At 43.0% G+C, this 14,593-nt stretch overlaps 1 protein-coding gene across 7 annotated transcripts in view; it reads left to right on the forward strand.

The window, feature by feature from the left end:
* The window catches only part of ANKS1B (ankyrin repeat and sterile alpha motif domain containing 1B), a 1,043,795-nt gene that overhangs the window by 951,504 nt on the left and 77,698 nt on the right, over positions 1–14,593 (forward strand). For all 7 annotated transcript variants that reach the window (XM_066357188.1, XM_066357179.1, XM_066357202.1 and 4 more), the window contains 2 exons: positions 7,438–7,545; positions 9,595–9,774. In XM_066357188.1, coding sequence (XP_066213285.1) covers positions 7,438–7,545; positions 9,595–9,774 — 288 coding nt within the window. The remainder of the gene's footprint in view (positions 1–7,437; positions 7,546–9,594; positions 9,775–14,593) is intronic.

Consider the following 14,593-nt stretch of genomic DNA (forward strand, 5'->3'; position numbering starts at 1 on the left):
ATGTTTGTTGAGTGAGATTATCATTGACCTGTCAACATCACAACACAAAGGTATTAAAGATCACTTAGCTAAAAGAAGAGCAAAAGGAGAAAACAAATATCATGACCTCCTGCTTCTATCAGAGATCCTTCTATCCACCATACCACTGCCAGACACGGATTATTACAACCAAAGACTAAGAGAGAAAATGTCACAGTGGGAAGTCAGATGCCATTTCAAACAAGGATTTCTGGAACTGTGGGAGTGGAGATTATATGACACTGGGCACTTGTGCCTAGATGCTCTCAGGTGGAAAGGGTTTAGAAATTATAACCAGGGAGGGGAAAATCCTTCCCATTTAACTGCAATTTTAGTTCTGCAGATGAGAACAAGGCAGGTAAGCTTCCATCTCCGTGTCCAGTCTGGTCATTCCAGACCACCAGAAATCCTCAGGACACTTGCAGTTTTGTTGGAAGAGACCGCTCTGAAGGAGGACGATCTCTCTAGACTTGTACGAGAGCTGCTGTCCTTCGTTGGCGAGTATCTAGAAAGGGAAAGGGGGAGACAGTCTACCCCCTTAAAATGGAAGGGGGATTCCAAATGCAGGCGAAGCTGTTTCATCCTAAAGACCATTTACATAAAAACAAAATGAAAATCTCTCCCCAGATGCAAACCCAGAAATGGAAAGGATGCACCAGGATAACCAGACCCGCCCGTGTGCTCAGCTATGCTGCATGTGTAATCTCTGGAGGATTCCAGCTACATGTGTTATTTTACGTCTGTCAGCTAAACCTGAACCCCAAAATATAACAAATGCAAAATGTGACATCGAGGAGGATTATGTGCATTTGCCATTTTCCCTGGAGGACTTGGTCCAGTCGGCAATAACTAGATTGAGATTTCATGCAGAACATGGAGACAGACTGTCGCTACAGGACTTCTCTCCGAGACGCGCATCCTTGCGGTTTTCGTTTTGCATATCATGCCTGTACAAACACAGCAATGAAGATGGAAATTGTAGGAAGATAGGATTCTTTTTAAGGACTTGGAATGTTTGACATCCAGGAAAGAATACAAACTAAATTTCAAACAATAAGGGGAATGGTTAGTGAATTATAACATGTTTCTCTTAAAGCGATAAATATGGTAATGTGGAGTTACTTAAAATGTCTACTGAGAGTTGAATATGTAGGAAAGTTTTTTAGCTTTAATATTGGGTGAAAATTGTACTTGCATTATGGCCACTACGAAACACAATCACGGGGACAAAATGAAAGGAAATATACCAAATACAAGTAGCTTATGGATACCTTATTCTCTTATTTGCTTTTCTGTCTCTACCATGGGAAAGTAGTATTGTTCTTGTAATCGAGACATTGTTTAATTTTTAAAAAGCAGATGAAGAAAAAAAGTATGTTTAACTTACATCACCTTAAATTTAACATGTTTAATTTATAGCACATTAAATTTTAAAAGGAAGAAAAAGTCTAAGCACAATGACTTTCAGTGTTGCTGTGACATATATTCTGATGTGAGCTATTCAGTGCCAGGGTAATGCCAGGGTATGGTCTAGCAGAATTCCTACAGCTAAACCCAGAAACATCAATGACAGTGGCATAACATGACAGCATCGTCACTCGGCATCGTCACTCGGCTCCGTCACTCTACTGTTGCCGGGATTTGCAATGGGGTTTCTGAAGTTCTCCTGTTTAATTGACATGAGAGAAAACTTGTAGCGGTAGCTACTACTCTGAGAGTAGATACCAGTGTGTGGCTGGCCATGTTGCTTCAGGAGCATTCCCTGCCTTTCACATGATACTTGTAGTAAAAACCATTCAGAAAACATGCCATAACTTATTTCTTACCTGTTGGAACTGGGCAGTTAGAACCACATTCTTATGCTCATGTGTATAATAATTCTTTCTTAGTTAATGGTGTAACAGTGAAGTTATTTGTGTCCAGTCTCTCCAAGTTTTTTCTTTGAATTCTTCAAATAATTTGTGGCAGAAACTCAGTATTGTTTTTTGAGTTGAAGTGAATTGTGTCGATATCTTAGAATCACTAACCCACCAATATATGACCATCACTTTACCTTTTATTCCCATTGGGTTTCTTATCCATGCAGTTAACTTTCAGCCAAACGGCAATGAACACTGTACAGAATTTTTCTCTACCACAGTAACCATGGCTCTGGCTTTTTGAAAACTGTTTGTAAACTGACTGGCGATCAGTGGGTGCCTAGAGTGGTAGGATTTCACTACCTCCCTATCACTTACAATGGTGATCAGATGTTAAGCTGATCTCATTGAAGGCAAACACAGTTGCCTTTGGACTTGACTTTCCTTGGAGTGCTGTCTGTTATTGTCTTGCTGAATGGATTTCATACTGTTGACTTGGGAGTTTTGAAATCAAATATTATTCTCCCTGCCCTCCACTATCAGCCAACTTGGGTTGAATCCTGTGTTGGTGAGAACTTCCTGTTCTTTTTCTATACAGGTTCCCCCACTATCCGAGCATTCCTGTGAAACCTTTTTAAGCCTATGTGGCTAAAAGCAAAAAAGAAACCCTCTTAGGACACACCTTGCTAATAGATGCACAAAATAAATGGAGCTAAAGCATAGATGTTCACACGGTTCACAGCTACAGGACTGATGCCAAGATGCTGAGTGTGAGTCCCAGGAAGGAGCTTGGAGGGACCACCCTCACCGCTCGGGGTGCGTGCTGCCTCTGTAACAGCTCCCTGCAAAGCAAACACTGAACGCTATTTTCAGTGCTCACCTTTTCAAGTAAAAGTAAAAATCTTCTTTGGATTTCTTTGAGTTAGCAACAACAGGAACTAATGTAGGTCTGTCGTGAAAGCGAAGTAGCATAAAGCGAACTTTTGAAAAGGAGATACCTGTCTGCACTTCACAGGGAATTCTGTAAGGTACCGGCCCGAGCTCTTTTGGCCTGGCTTTAACACTGCTGTAAGCCTCAGCAAAACTGAAGCTGTATTATTTTAATGTTTTTCATCTGGTCAAGACCCAACATAAATGTTTTGAACATGACAACCCAGAATAGAAAGTACCATCTTAAGATGCATCGTAACAGTGTAAACAATTGTGTAGATAGGGCGTCGAGGTTAATACCGAGAAGAAGAACACGGTGAGTGCGGAAGAGCAGCTGAGCGTCAGGTGCACGTCCGAGCCGTGGTGCCCGTTAGCGACGTGAGCACAGACAAGTCCTCAGTATTCCTGAGTCAGGCTCTGCATTTCTAAAATGGAAATGATAATGTTATTTAAAGATTAAACGAGAGGTTTATGCACATATATAATGCACTTGGCACAGTTTCTAGCACAATGAGAACATAGAGGTAGAACATAGCAAGTTTTCAATAAGTAGCAGTTATTATCTTCTGTGATATAGGATCATTTCTAATAAATAAGAATTTCTCAAGTGTTCTTGATTTGAATCATTACTCTGAGTTAATTTTTTCATTCTGTCCATCCATCCATCCATCCATCCATCCTCATCTGGGTAGTTCTGTGGAGGGGACAGCAGTAGAGTTCCAATGAAAATCTCAACTTACCTCCTGTCAGAAATCAAATGGTGTGCATGGAAGAATAGCATACATTCTTTTAGATTAGGTCTAGTGTTAAACTAATAGCTAGAAAATAGATCCATTCTTATCAGTACATATCACTTCAATGAGAGCTTGGCCAAGGTTAGCCACATCTCTTCGTGCATTGCACCAGCGAATTTGTTGGGCATGATCAACGATGAAGACCACCAAGCCTCTGTTTTTCTGGGTCAGGATTTCTGCTCATGCTCTGGGTCCACTAGCTGGAATAAGCACACCCTGGAGCTTGCACCTCCTCTGTGCCTGGCACTGTGCTGTTATTCTCACAATTGCATTCTTCATCATCCCAACTACGTTTGAGATTGGTCTTAACTTTCTCACTTTACAGGTGAGAAAACGGAGACCAGACGAATCAGGTCATTTGCCCACAATTGAGTTGTGAGAGAGTCAACCAGAAGCAGCAGTGGAGGGCACACTAGTTTGGTCTTGTACAAATTATTTGTTGTTCAGTGTCCACTATTTGTCAAAATAATTCTGGATGTCTACATTACTATGAAAAGCATTTCTTAGCAAGACCTAGGATAGGAGCCCAGGGTAGCACCATCAGCATCAGATCCATTTACCTAGTGGGAGAAAGGCAGCGGGGATTTTATGGAAGGAATTTATACCCAGTAGAAGCCTTTGGCAGAGTAATCGAGAGTAAGAATAAAAGGGAATAAGACAATGTTGTGTTTTTAGGCTTATGAAACACATTTGAAAAGGCTAATGTTGTAGTTTCCTGAAATGAAGGAATTCTCTGATCTTGATGCTTAGGGGAAAGAAAGCAATTTCTGTGGATCATATAAACAGTGCTGCCTGCACGTAAACAGCATCGGGACCACAGTTATTTAGCGTATTGTAAATCATCAGAAAGAGGGAGTTTGTGGTGAAATTCCAGATTTGCAAAAACCGCCAAGCCCTTCCAGGTAGCGAAATGCCACGCTGACTAATACAAATGCAGGAAGATAACACAGGGTGACATGAGCGGGCAGAAGGATGGCAGCTGGGCTTCTGCGCGGACAACTCTAAGATAAGGAATTCAGAGAGAAATCCTTCAAACCATCTTTCCAAGATTAAAGGGCTTTGGACTATCAGCTATCATAAAATTAAGAGATTTTACAGTCAGTATACATTTTTGTCCCCAGTTATTCCTCCTGCAGCTAAAAGGCCACCGAGAAATCAGAAGTGCTTAAAAGGGGCATTTAAAAGGGGGGTTGTGCCTGGCCTATGGTGGCGCAGTGGATATGCATCAACTTGGAATGCTGAGGTCACCAGTTCGAAACCCTGGGCTTGCCCAAGGTCGAGGCACATACAACAAACAACAAGCAAGCAAGCAATGAACAACTGAAGTGAAGCAACTATGAGTTGATACTTCTTGCTCCCCTTTTCCTCTCTGTGTAAAATCAATAAATAAAATCTTTTTAAAATGAGGGGGGACTAAAACCAGAAAATAGTATCTGCTGAAATGTAAAGCCATGGTTCACTTATACCCGGAATATCGGGAGCAGTTTTTTCAGCACACCTTCAGCAGTTGTGCTCAGGTAGGAGATGGAGCAGAGAATGTGAAGTAAAATGATGTGTGAAAGAGGCTCTGCCTCCTCAAGGATAACAAAACGCAAAGATTAGGAGAAGGAAGGTGTATAAAATCATCGGGATGAGGTGCATGTGGACGTTCGAATTTAAATGCTAGTTTAAATACATTTAGGCATAAAAGTCAATAAGCTAACTGACAAACAGGCAAATAAAAATTCAAGGTAGCATAGGATGAAATGCCTAAAGTTATGCTTACCCCTCCCCTTTAAGACTTGAAAAGAGAGGAAAAAAATTAAATCGTTTATATACAATGGGTAATAAGTATATTTAAGGAACTAGTACCCCAAAAAAGAGTTATTACCATGGCACATGGGCAGGGAAGGGGTAGATACATTTCTCATGAATGCATTTATATGCTGTATTAATATTCGGAGATCTGCCCAAACTTTGCAGTTTACCTTGGGGGCAGAACAAGCTTTGAAATCAGCCAACCTGATTCAGATCCCAGAGTTGCCTCATCCTAGCTCTAGGAAAGGCAACTTAACCACTCTGAACCTCTGTCTCCTTATCTGTAAAGCAAGAGGAACCTCTCCGGAAGGATAGGGACAGGGGCTTCTTTCAAATTTTGGTTCCCTTTGGCATCTCTTCTCCAAGGTGCCCTTTGCAGCACTGTCAGACTGAAATTCCCATCTTAGGGAGACGGTGAGCCCCCCCAAGTGGGCATGCTTGATTAAACTCCAGCGTTGCAACTTTTGTCTTTCTTAACTCTTTGAGGAGTGAGTTTTTTTCAGGCTTGCTGACCCCCAGGAGTGAGATTTTTTTTCTTCCAAAAAACAAAATTAGTTCCAGTTACAGTTCTATTAACTTAAAATCATGTTTGTTTGATAACCAGTTTATGGAAACAAGAAGAACATACATTTGCCTTTTTTAAATATTGCCTTACACATTTTTAAAAGAAAAATTTTTGTACGATTGTACTCTGGATTGTCAGGGGGCACGAGGATGTACATGAACGTTCGTACTACTCACAGGGTTTAACAGTCACTCTTTCCTAGCCATTGAGCCCTGTGGTTTCAGGCGTTGCTGTAGGAGTTGGAGAAATGAGCAGTAAAGACGCAGTACGCCATGCTCTCAGGAAGCTCAGTCCGGGGAGAGGGGCAAACACTCCCCAGGTAATGAAGTTGTTTCGGGGAACAATAAGAAGAGGAACCCCGGGCTGAGTGTGATGGGGTTGAGGGCATGTTGCTTTTACTGAGGTGATGTGGGGAGGCCTTTGTGAAGTGACAACACCGGAGCAGTGTCCGCAGAGATGAGAAGGTGTCGTGGCACAATCTCAGGGCACATTCTAGGCTGATGGGAAACGGGTGGAGGCCCCAAGGTGAGAATGTATATGGGAGGGCCGTTCAGGGGACAGAGAAGGCCAGTGTGGCTGAGCATCCTGAGTGGAGGGGAGAGAGGCGGGGCCCGGAGACGGACAGGGGGGGGCACAGAGATGGACAGCGGGGGGGCGGGGCACAGAGATGGACAGCGGGCCACCGGCCCTGTGGGCCTTGAGGCCGGGTCAGGACTCAGGCTCCATCCTCAGAGCAGCAGTGAGCTGTGGGGGAGTTGGGCTGGGAGGGGGGGAAGGCTTGACTAGTGCCTGTGAAAGGTCTCACGGCTGCTGGGTGGAGAATGGGGCTCTGGGCACCCTTTGCAGAGGGGCACTGTCTCTGCCCCCTTCCCTGCCACGCGAGACTTCCTCCACGTTATTTCTATCTTTCCGGACTCAAAGGGTCGTGCACCGATGTCACAGGTCTGTCACGGTGCAGAGGTAGCTTTGCACAAATATCTGTGTTCCGTCATCTTTGAGGACATGTAAAAATTATTTTTTTTGCCTTGGCCGGTTTGCTCAGCGGTAGAGCATTGGCCTGACGTGCAGGAGTCCTGGGTTCGATTCCCGGCCAGGGCACACAGGAGAAGCGCCCATCTGCTTCTCCACCCTTCCCCTCTCCTTCCTCTCCCTGTCTCTCTCTTCCCCTCCCGCAGCCGAGGCTCCATTGGAGCAAAGATGGCCTGGGCGCTGGGGATGGCTCTGTGGCCTCTGCCTCAGGCGCTAGAATGGCTCTGGATGCGACAGAGCGACGCCCCAGAGGGGCAGAACATCGCCCCCTGGTGGGCATGCCGGGTGGATCCCGGTCGGGCACATGCAGGAGTCTGTCTGACTGCCTCCCTGTTTCCAACTTCGGAAAAATGAAAAAAAATAATAATAATAATAAAATAAAAAATTTAAAAAAAAATTATTTTTTTCAAGTGAAATATTTAACCCAAATGTCTGTTCCTTTCAGGTTTTAAAAATCAGTTTGATTGGCCACAGGAAACGTATTTTGGCATCTCTGGGAGACAGGCTGCACGAGGACCCGCCGCAGAAGCCTCCTCGGTCCATCACCCTCAGGGTAAGTGCTCGGGGTGTTCATATATTCCTGTTTTTCTCCACTCTTATCCCCAAAATTTATTTTGGGCAATAAAACAGAAGGACTGAAGCAGTGGATCAAGAAAGGCAGGCTGTTTTCCACATAGCTTATACCTCATGCGTATAAAAAACAGCCTCACTCCTAATTGTGTTCTGCAAGACCAGACTTTTTTTTTTTTTTTTCTTGACTGGTTAAATACATCTATTTTTGAGATTTAGATAGACATCGGACAAGCCTCCCCCTTTAAAGAGCCCCTCCCACTCTTGTCATCACACGCTCCTGTCCACGCCAGGCGAGAGGAAATGAGTTTCCTGTCCAGCTCTTCAAACCCGCGGAAAGAAAATCGATCAGAGGCCACAGTGCAGGGAAGAGCAATTTAAAATTAACCTTAGGGTCTTCTGTCTTTTAAGAAATGAATATTTCCCAGCTGGACCCCCTTTAAAAATTAAGGCTAGAGAAGCTGGGACTTTGTTTCGTAAACAAACTATTTCAGCTGTATTTTAGAGTGATGGGATAGCAGAACGAGAGAGAGACCCTGGATGGGGGGAGAGAGGGACGGAAGGCAAGAAGGAAAAACCAGAGAGGAAGAGAATGAGAGACGGCACCAGGCAGGAAGGAGCGGGAGGGGCAGCCAGTACTCTCTGGGTTTCGTGAGGCCCACCGGATCTTTTCTAAAACCCGTCAGAAAAGCTGGGATCTGCACGAGCAGTTGGGAGAGTCCCACCTCCGTGCTCTTTATTGAGTCCTGTGCTTGCTTCTGATCCCCTGTCTGCAAGTGTCAGAAAGGGCCACGATCGGAAACGATGACTGCAGCGTGGCACTCAGACCTAAGCAGCACGGTGACAAAGTTCGGTGAATTTCAGAACAGCCTTACTACAGTCAGCCCAGCAGAGGGTCGGGCGGGAGAGGAGCTGTTGGGATAAGAGTCTGATTCAGTTTTCAGGAAGAAAATGAGCAGAGATTTCAGGAAATGCAGGAGATTGGCTCCAGGGGGGAGCCCTTAGGGAAAGTGATTATAGGGGACAGTTGGGATATACTGGGACATTTGGAGGCTAGTTGAGGGCTCTGGGAATCGTGAAAGTGGAAATAGGACCTATTTTTCTCTCTCAATAAGAGAAGCTTTAAATAAATTGGGAGAAAATAAGGCTAGAAAAGGATTATTATGTTGCCTTCGTTTTGCTACACAGAAGGGGAGAAAGGTGTAGGCACCAGCAGTATAACCATCCTAAAATGAGTGTTTAGAGGAGTCATTCCCTGCTACTTACTCTACTCTTTTTTCCACCTTCTGAACCCATCCCTCTAACTCCCTAGAAGAGAGAGATGTAGGAGAAAAACAGAGAGCGCCAAGAAAAATTGCAGAACCTTAATTTGTCAAAGGAGGTCCAGAACCTTTGGGGGGGCCTGGGAATCAGCACCCTCTGATCCTCCTCTTACTTACAAACACTAGAGCCCAGCTGTCTGCAGCTCATTATCTTACTTCTGACCAGTTTCCCCAGCTTGGCTCATCTTTGCCATTGAAAGCCATTACCGTATATGCATTGCCCTGCGTCTGTACGTGTGATAAGCTGTTGCCGTACAGCGTCCTCTTCCGACCACCTGACTGCCAGACCACTCGTTGGTGGAGGATCAAGCCCCACTGATTCCCATGTGAGCTTTCTCATCATGGCATCCACCATGGCGAGAACACAGCTCCTTCCCTTGTAAACACACATGATAGTGTCCAGGTTGCCCAACGTGGGTGTCCTCTCCCCTGAGATCCCCCACTGTACTAAGTTGCCTGATTCTTTATTCTTTAAACCTTTGACTTAAAGACTTAAGGGGAAAAAATATTGACTAGACTGTGCCATTCATAAAATGGTGGCATGCCCTCCATTTCTTGGCAGTTGATCCAAATGGGAGTCTCCACACCCTGCAGTTTGGCTTGTTGGTATTTCACAATTTTGCAATCAAAGGTTAGCTGCAAAAAAAAAAACAAAAAACAACAACAAAAACCAAAATGTGGTATTTACTTCATGATGTATTTCCATTCAGGAACCCAGTGGTAATCACACTCCTCCTCAGTTGTCTCCATCACTTAGCCAAAGCACTTACACCACTGGTGGCTCCCTAGACGTTCCTCACATTATCATGCAGGGCGATGCAAGGAGGAGAAGAAATGAAAACTACTTTGACGATATTCCCCGATCAAAGCTGGAGAGGCAGATGGCTCAGGTAAGGTGTCTGCAAGCCTCTGTGACATTCTTGCCTTTCACCCATATCCAGTAATGCATTCTAATATTGAACGACAGCTAACGATGCCTACTGTCCACGCCGACTGGAATTTTACCTTTTATGCCATGACTTCTATTCATTCCCTGCTCACTTGACCTGGACTGAAACAGACCTTTCTGAGAACGGAAAGTATATGCAGATCCCTGTTTTTCATTCTTACTGGAGACGTTATGTACGATCTCATTGCATCCAGACAGTCTTTGCCCTAGAGGGAATAATTACTGTGCAAGAATCAAATCATAATGAAAATGAATAATAAACGTCTAGATTATAAAATGTAAATTGGCTGGATGACGGGGCAGAACTTGGGGGAAAGTGTTAACTCCAGTAATGTGAATTTCCTCCCAAATTTACACATCTGCATGGAATTGTACTTGTTGGGACCAGTTGCAGCATCTCATGTTGTCACCTTGGGTAGCTGAAAATGATGGTGCTGCCTGACACAAATAACTGAAAAGAGAGATCTGCCCCATTGAGACCTTTCTGTGTTCTTGGTGTGGACGACCACATCTGGCCTGTCCTCAGATGGCTGCTCAGAAACTTGAGTCAGCCCTAACCAGACAGTGGCACTGTTTGTAAAAAAGCGCATTCAGGTGGACGACTAGCCCGGCCGGTTAGCCCTGAGACACAAAGGTATGGATTTGTTGACAACCATTGGCAGATTCAACTCTTCTCATCTCATTCTAGGTTCAGACTGATGTGTTAAGAGGCTTCCCTCTGCCTCCCACACCTAAGATGAGAATCTCGAGGTGAAAATTTGGCTGTAATTGCTTCGCCTTGGTTGTTAAATATTTTTTCTCAGCTGTTTGGTGAGATTCTGTTTTCAAAAGCTTTTCGTAAACATTCTATACTGCCACTCACAAAAGAAAAATGTGAAGAGAATGTTCTGGAAACCATGGCTATTCTGCCTGCAAATATCCCCGGAAGAAAGGGCCTGATATATTGCATCTCCTTTTAACTCTATGAATTGTGAATTGTTCTGAGTTCTTTGTGCGAGGAATGGCAGTGTTGGGATTCTGGAGAATCCTTTACGGAAGCTAGATGGAAAATGCAGGAGAGACAAGAAAAGAATAATTTTTCCCTTTCTCTCTTGTTTAGGGTCTTTTAATTCTTATTACTGTTTCCACTGGTTTTTAAATAAGGAGTCTGCAGAGCTCTTTTTCCTCAAGCTGTTTATCCATTTCCTGCTACTTGTTAGAATCTGTAGATCACATTTGTGTTTAAATCTCTCTGAAGACAGCGTTTCAGAGGCATGGTCCATTTTGACCTTGCACCATGTCATCTTTATGTATTAATACAAATGGGGCCTTTGCTGAACCCTTCTCTTGGCTGGGTGAGGAAGGACGGCATTGACGAACATTAGCTACTATTGACTTCAGGAACAGAATCGCCTATCTCAGCTAGCTGCTCATAAAATTTATGAGATTTCCCTACATAGTACAGTTTTTTTTCAAAGAGGAAATTCATTACTGTTCCTCCTCTGTATGAACACTTGGAGGGAGGTACTCTAGCAAGATTGCTCCCTTACTTTTTTCATGAGATTCACAAGCCAAGGCAATAGTGCCTTTTTGTATGGTTTTGATCTTTTTCTTGTCACTCCAGTCAGAATGCACCGCTTTCAGGAATTGTCTTGCCCTTGAGAAAATTGAATGAACTTGTACCTGGCCAGGTGAGAGAGGCCCAGAAGCAGTGGGTGGGATGTGGAGAGCTGTGGAGGGTCTGTGTGAATGTGCTTATTCAGCTCACGTGTCCTGCTCACGGTGATCAAATGACTGATTGCAAACACAAGCCTCTGTCAGCAACCGGGGGCTTATTAAATACTTTCTAAGGTCCGTCTGTTCGATACAGCACTTTTGCTGCAGAGAAATTGGAGATGGCACTACAGGAATCTGATCAATAGGAGCAAGGGATTCTGGGAGTACAGCTCGAGGTTGTGTTAATCACAGCCTTTTATTTGTTTGCTTTAACAGTGTGTCCTCTCCCGGAAATGCCAAAGAATCATGGAGAAATGAACACTTGTGTACCTCTTTAAAATAGTGCCATTTCAAAGCTTTACCCTGTCAAGATATTAAATGTTCTGTAGTTTTGTTGTTGAACAGTTTCATTTAATGGACTTTTCTACCATTTAACCACTGATGGTTTTTTCTTATTTTTCCTTTTTATTTGGGGGGGGGGGGGTCATTTGCTATAACAATTTTTAAAATTCATTACTTTTTAAAAACCTATCATATTCTCTCTAGACCACATTCTTCCTGGAAGTTACATATTTAGCCAGTAAGGTTGAGTCTGCCTGCAGACTTGTATTAGCAATTAAAATCCCAGTAAACAAGCAGCTGGTTTCGCCCCATCTGTCTGTCCCGGAGCCCAGCCCAGCGGGTCTTTCCCAAGGGGCTTCTCCCTGGAGGCTTACTGTAGTTTGGTTACCGCATGCCTCACCAGTCTGTTTCCCCCCAAATCACTGAAGTCCATCTTCAGAGTTTCTTTTTTGTTCCTAAAAGAAAGGAAAATGCAGTTAAAAGAGAATCCCCAGACAAATTCTCCGGCTCCCGGTTTATCTGAGCCCCACAGGGTGGTCAGCGCTCCTGCCATGGGCCAGAAACCTTCCGCCCTGGGTGGCTGGCTGCAGTGAGTCATCGGGGTTTTGCCTTCTTACGGTTTGCTCAACAGATGTTTGGAAATGCTTTGCTTAACTTGGAAAACCAGTGCTGAGAATTAAAGGAAGATAAATTTAATGTCCATTCCACATATTAAGTTCATTTGTTGGCAGATATTTTTATATTTTTTAAAAGGTAACCCTAGAGTGGTGTTTAATTACTTGTCTTCCATTTAAACCAATCTTAAAAATACCTGTCTTGAAATAGAGGGCTTTTCAGATATTGTGGTTATTGTTTGCTTTTATCCTGATAAAAGCAATATCCTGCCTCAAATTGTCTTAAATGAATATGCGAGAAACAAAATTAAGTTTAGTTCTAATAGCATTTTTTTAAACCACTGACAGTAGTGATGTAAACACACTAAACAATGGGTTTCCTATTATGCTAAAAACATAGCTTTCTGAGCCTGTGATTCTAAATTGGATACATTAACTCAGAAATTCTGAAATGTTCCCGTCTTTATACACCTAATAAATAAACGCTGCACACATGTTTATATAATAATAACTTAATGCATCTAGAGCTTCTAACCTTTCCAAGTCCTTCCACATCTATTATCTCATGTTAGTACACACGGTGTCCCACACAACTGTCAATGTGCGTGTAGCACGCAGTAGGTCAGCTTTCAAGTCGAGGGCTGTGCAGATGAGACAGCAAGTGAAAATATGGACGACATCTCAGGAGGCAACACACTTCCGGTGTTTAGAGCCTAGCCTCAATCTTTAGAAGTTTTCTTGAATGAAATTTAGGAGAAGTCAAGGCACTCTTACAATGAATACTAAAGGAGAGTAATGGAATTAATTAAGTTTAGAGACCACATTCTTCAAAGTTATGGAAAAAGAAAAAAGAGTGTCCCGGTGTGAAACGTAAAGCCATTTATAGAATCCTCCATTTATAGAAAATGTTTATGGAGAAATGAAATAATTCTTCTGTTTTCACAAAATGAAAAAAGGACTTCTAATTGGGAAGAGAAATACATATTTTTGCACAAACTGTAGCTGAATGTTAATAAGGAAAATTCATAATGTAGAAGACTTGTGCTTTGAATACATACTCTCATCTAAATAAAAATATTAGTATTTCCCGGGACAGTGACTTTTATCTGATGCACTCAAACCTGAAAGCAGGCACGATCCACATATTAAAGACAGAAAACTGAGGAACTGCATGACTTGGTCCTGGTAGCACAGCCAATAAGAAACCAAATCAGAACTTGCCTGGTACAATGTGGTAGGCTCTAGAAAGGCTTTGTCTGAATTGCTTCTAAATCATAGAAAGTTAATGCAGTTCAAAGTATAATAATTTCTGATTCAAACAGTACTACTTAAGTATCACTATATCAATTCCTTCTTTATTTGAAAACATTTTACATATTATATTAGTTCTACAAATGTTCGTTCTTTTGATATTGTTAAAGGAAGAAAAGTGGACACTGAGTCATGTAGAAGCCATGCCCTGGCCAGGTCCGTGCCTGGGGTTCCAGGTATGGATTTTATTTAACCTCACAACAGCTCATTCTGTGGCTAGGTGAGTGCTCTGCTTACCCATGGTACATGGCTAAGTCAGCACTCAAGCTCTGTTCTGCCTGGTCAGATCATGGTTCCTCCATGGTTTTGATGCCCTGTGGGATGCCTTTGTTTAAAATGATATAAAATGTTTTAATAACAGTTCAACAAACACTGATTTTCCATATGCTATCATAGGTTACATTTATGAGGCACCGTGAGCAGAGCAAGGATAAAATCACTAGTAGTTGAGTGCAAACTTACTGAATCAGTTCATGGTTATCACCACAAAACCCTTTAACTGCAGAGCTACGGTGGTTCTTTGTCAATCCTCTTAGTGGGAAGCCACCCTGCACATCTTGGAAGAACTCTGCCCATTTTCTCCGTTTGCAAAGAGCTTTGCACATCGGTGTGGGGGTTGCTGCATTAACAGCGAAGTTCTTGCTTGTGGGGTTTCTCCAAAAAATAATGCCATTTCCTCAGTGGCTTCTTCAGTTAGAGTTTTGATTCAGTTTCTTTCTGGCTGTGACCTGAAAGAAACATGTTTAAGCCAGCATGTTTAAGTCATGCTGTTGCTCTGAAATTCCATTTTCTTGCCTT

Source organism: Saccopteryx leptura, chromosome 1, assembly GCF_036850995.1.
Source record: "Saccopteryx leptura isolate mSacLep1 chromosome 1, mSacLep1_pri_phased_curated, whole genome shotgun sequence".
In the NCBI taxonomy this organism is placed as follows: domain Eukaryota; kingdom Metazoa; phylum Chordata; class Mammalia; order Chiroptera; family Emballonuridae; genus Saccopteryx; species Saccopteryx leptura.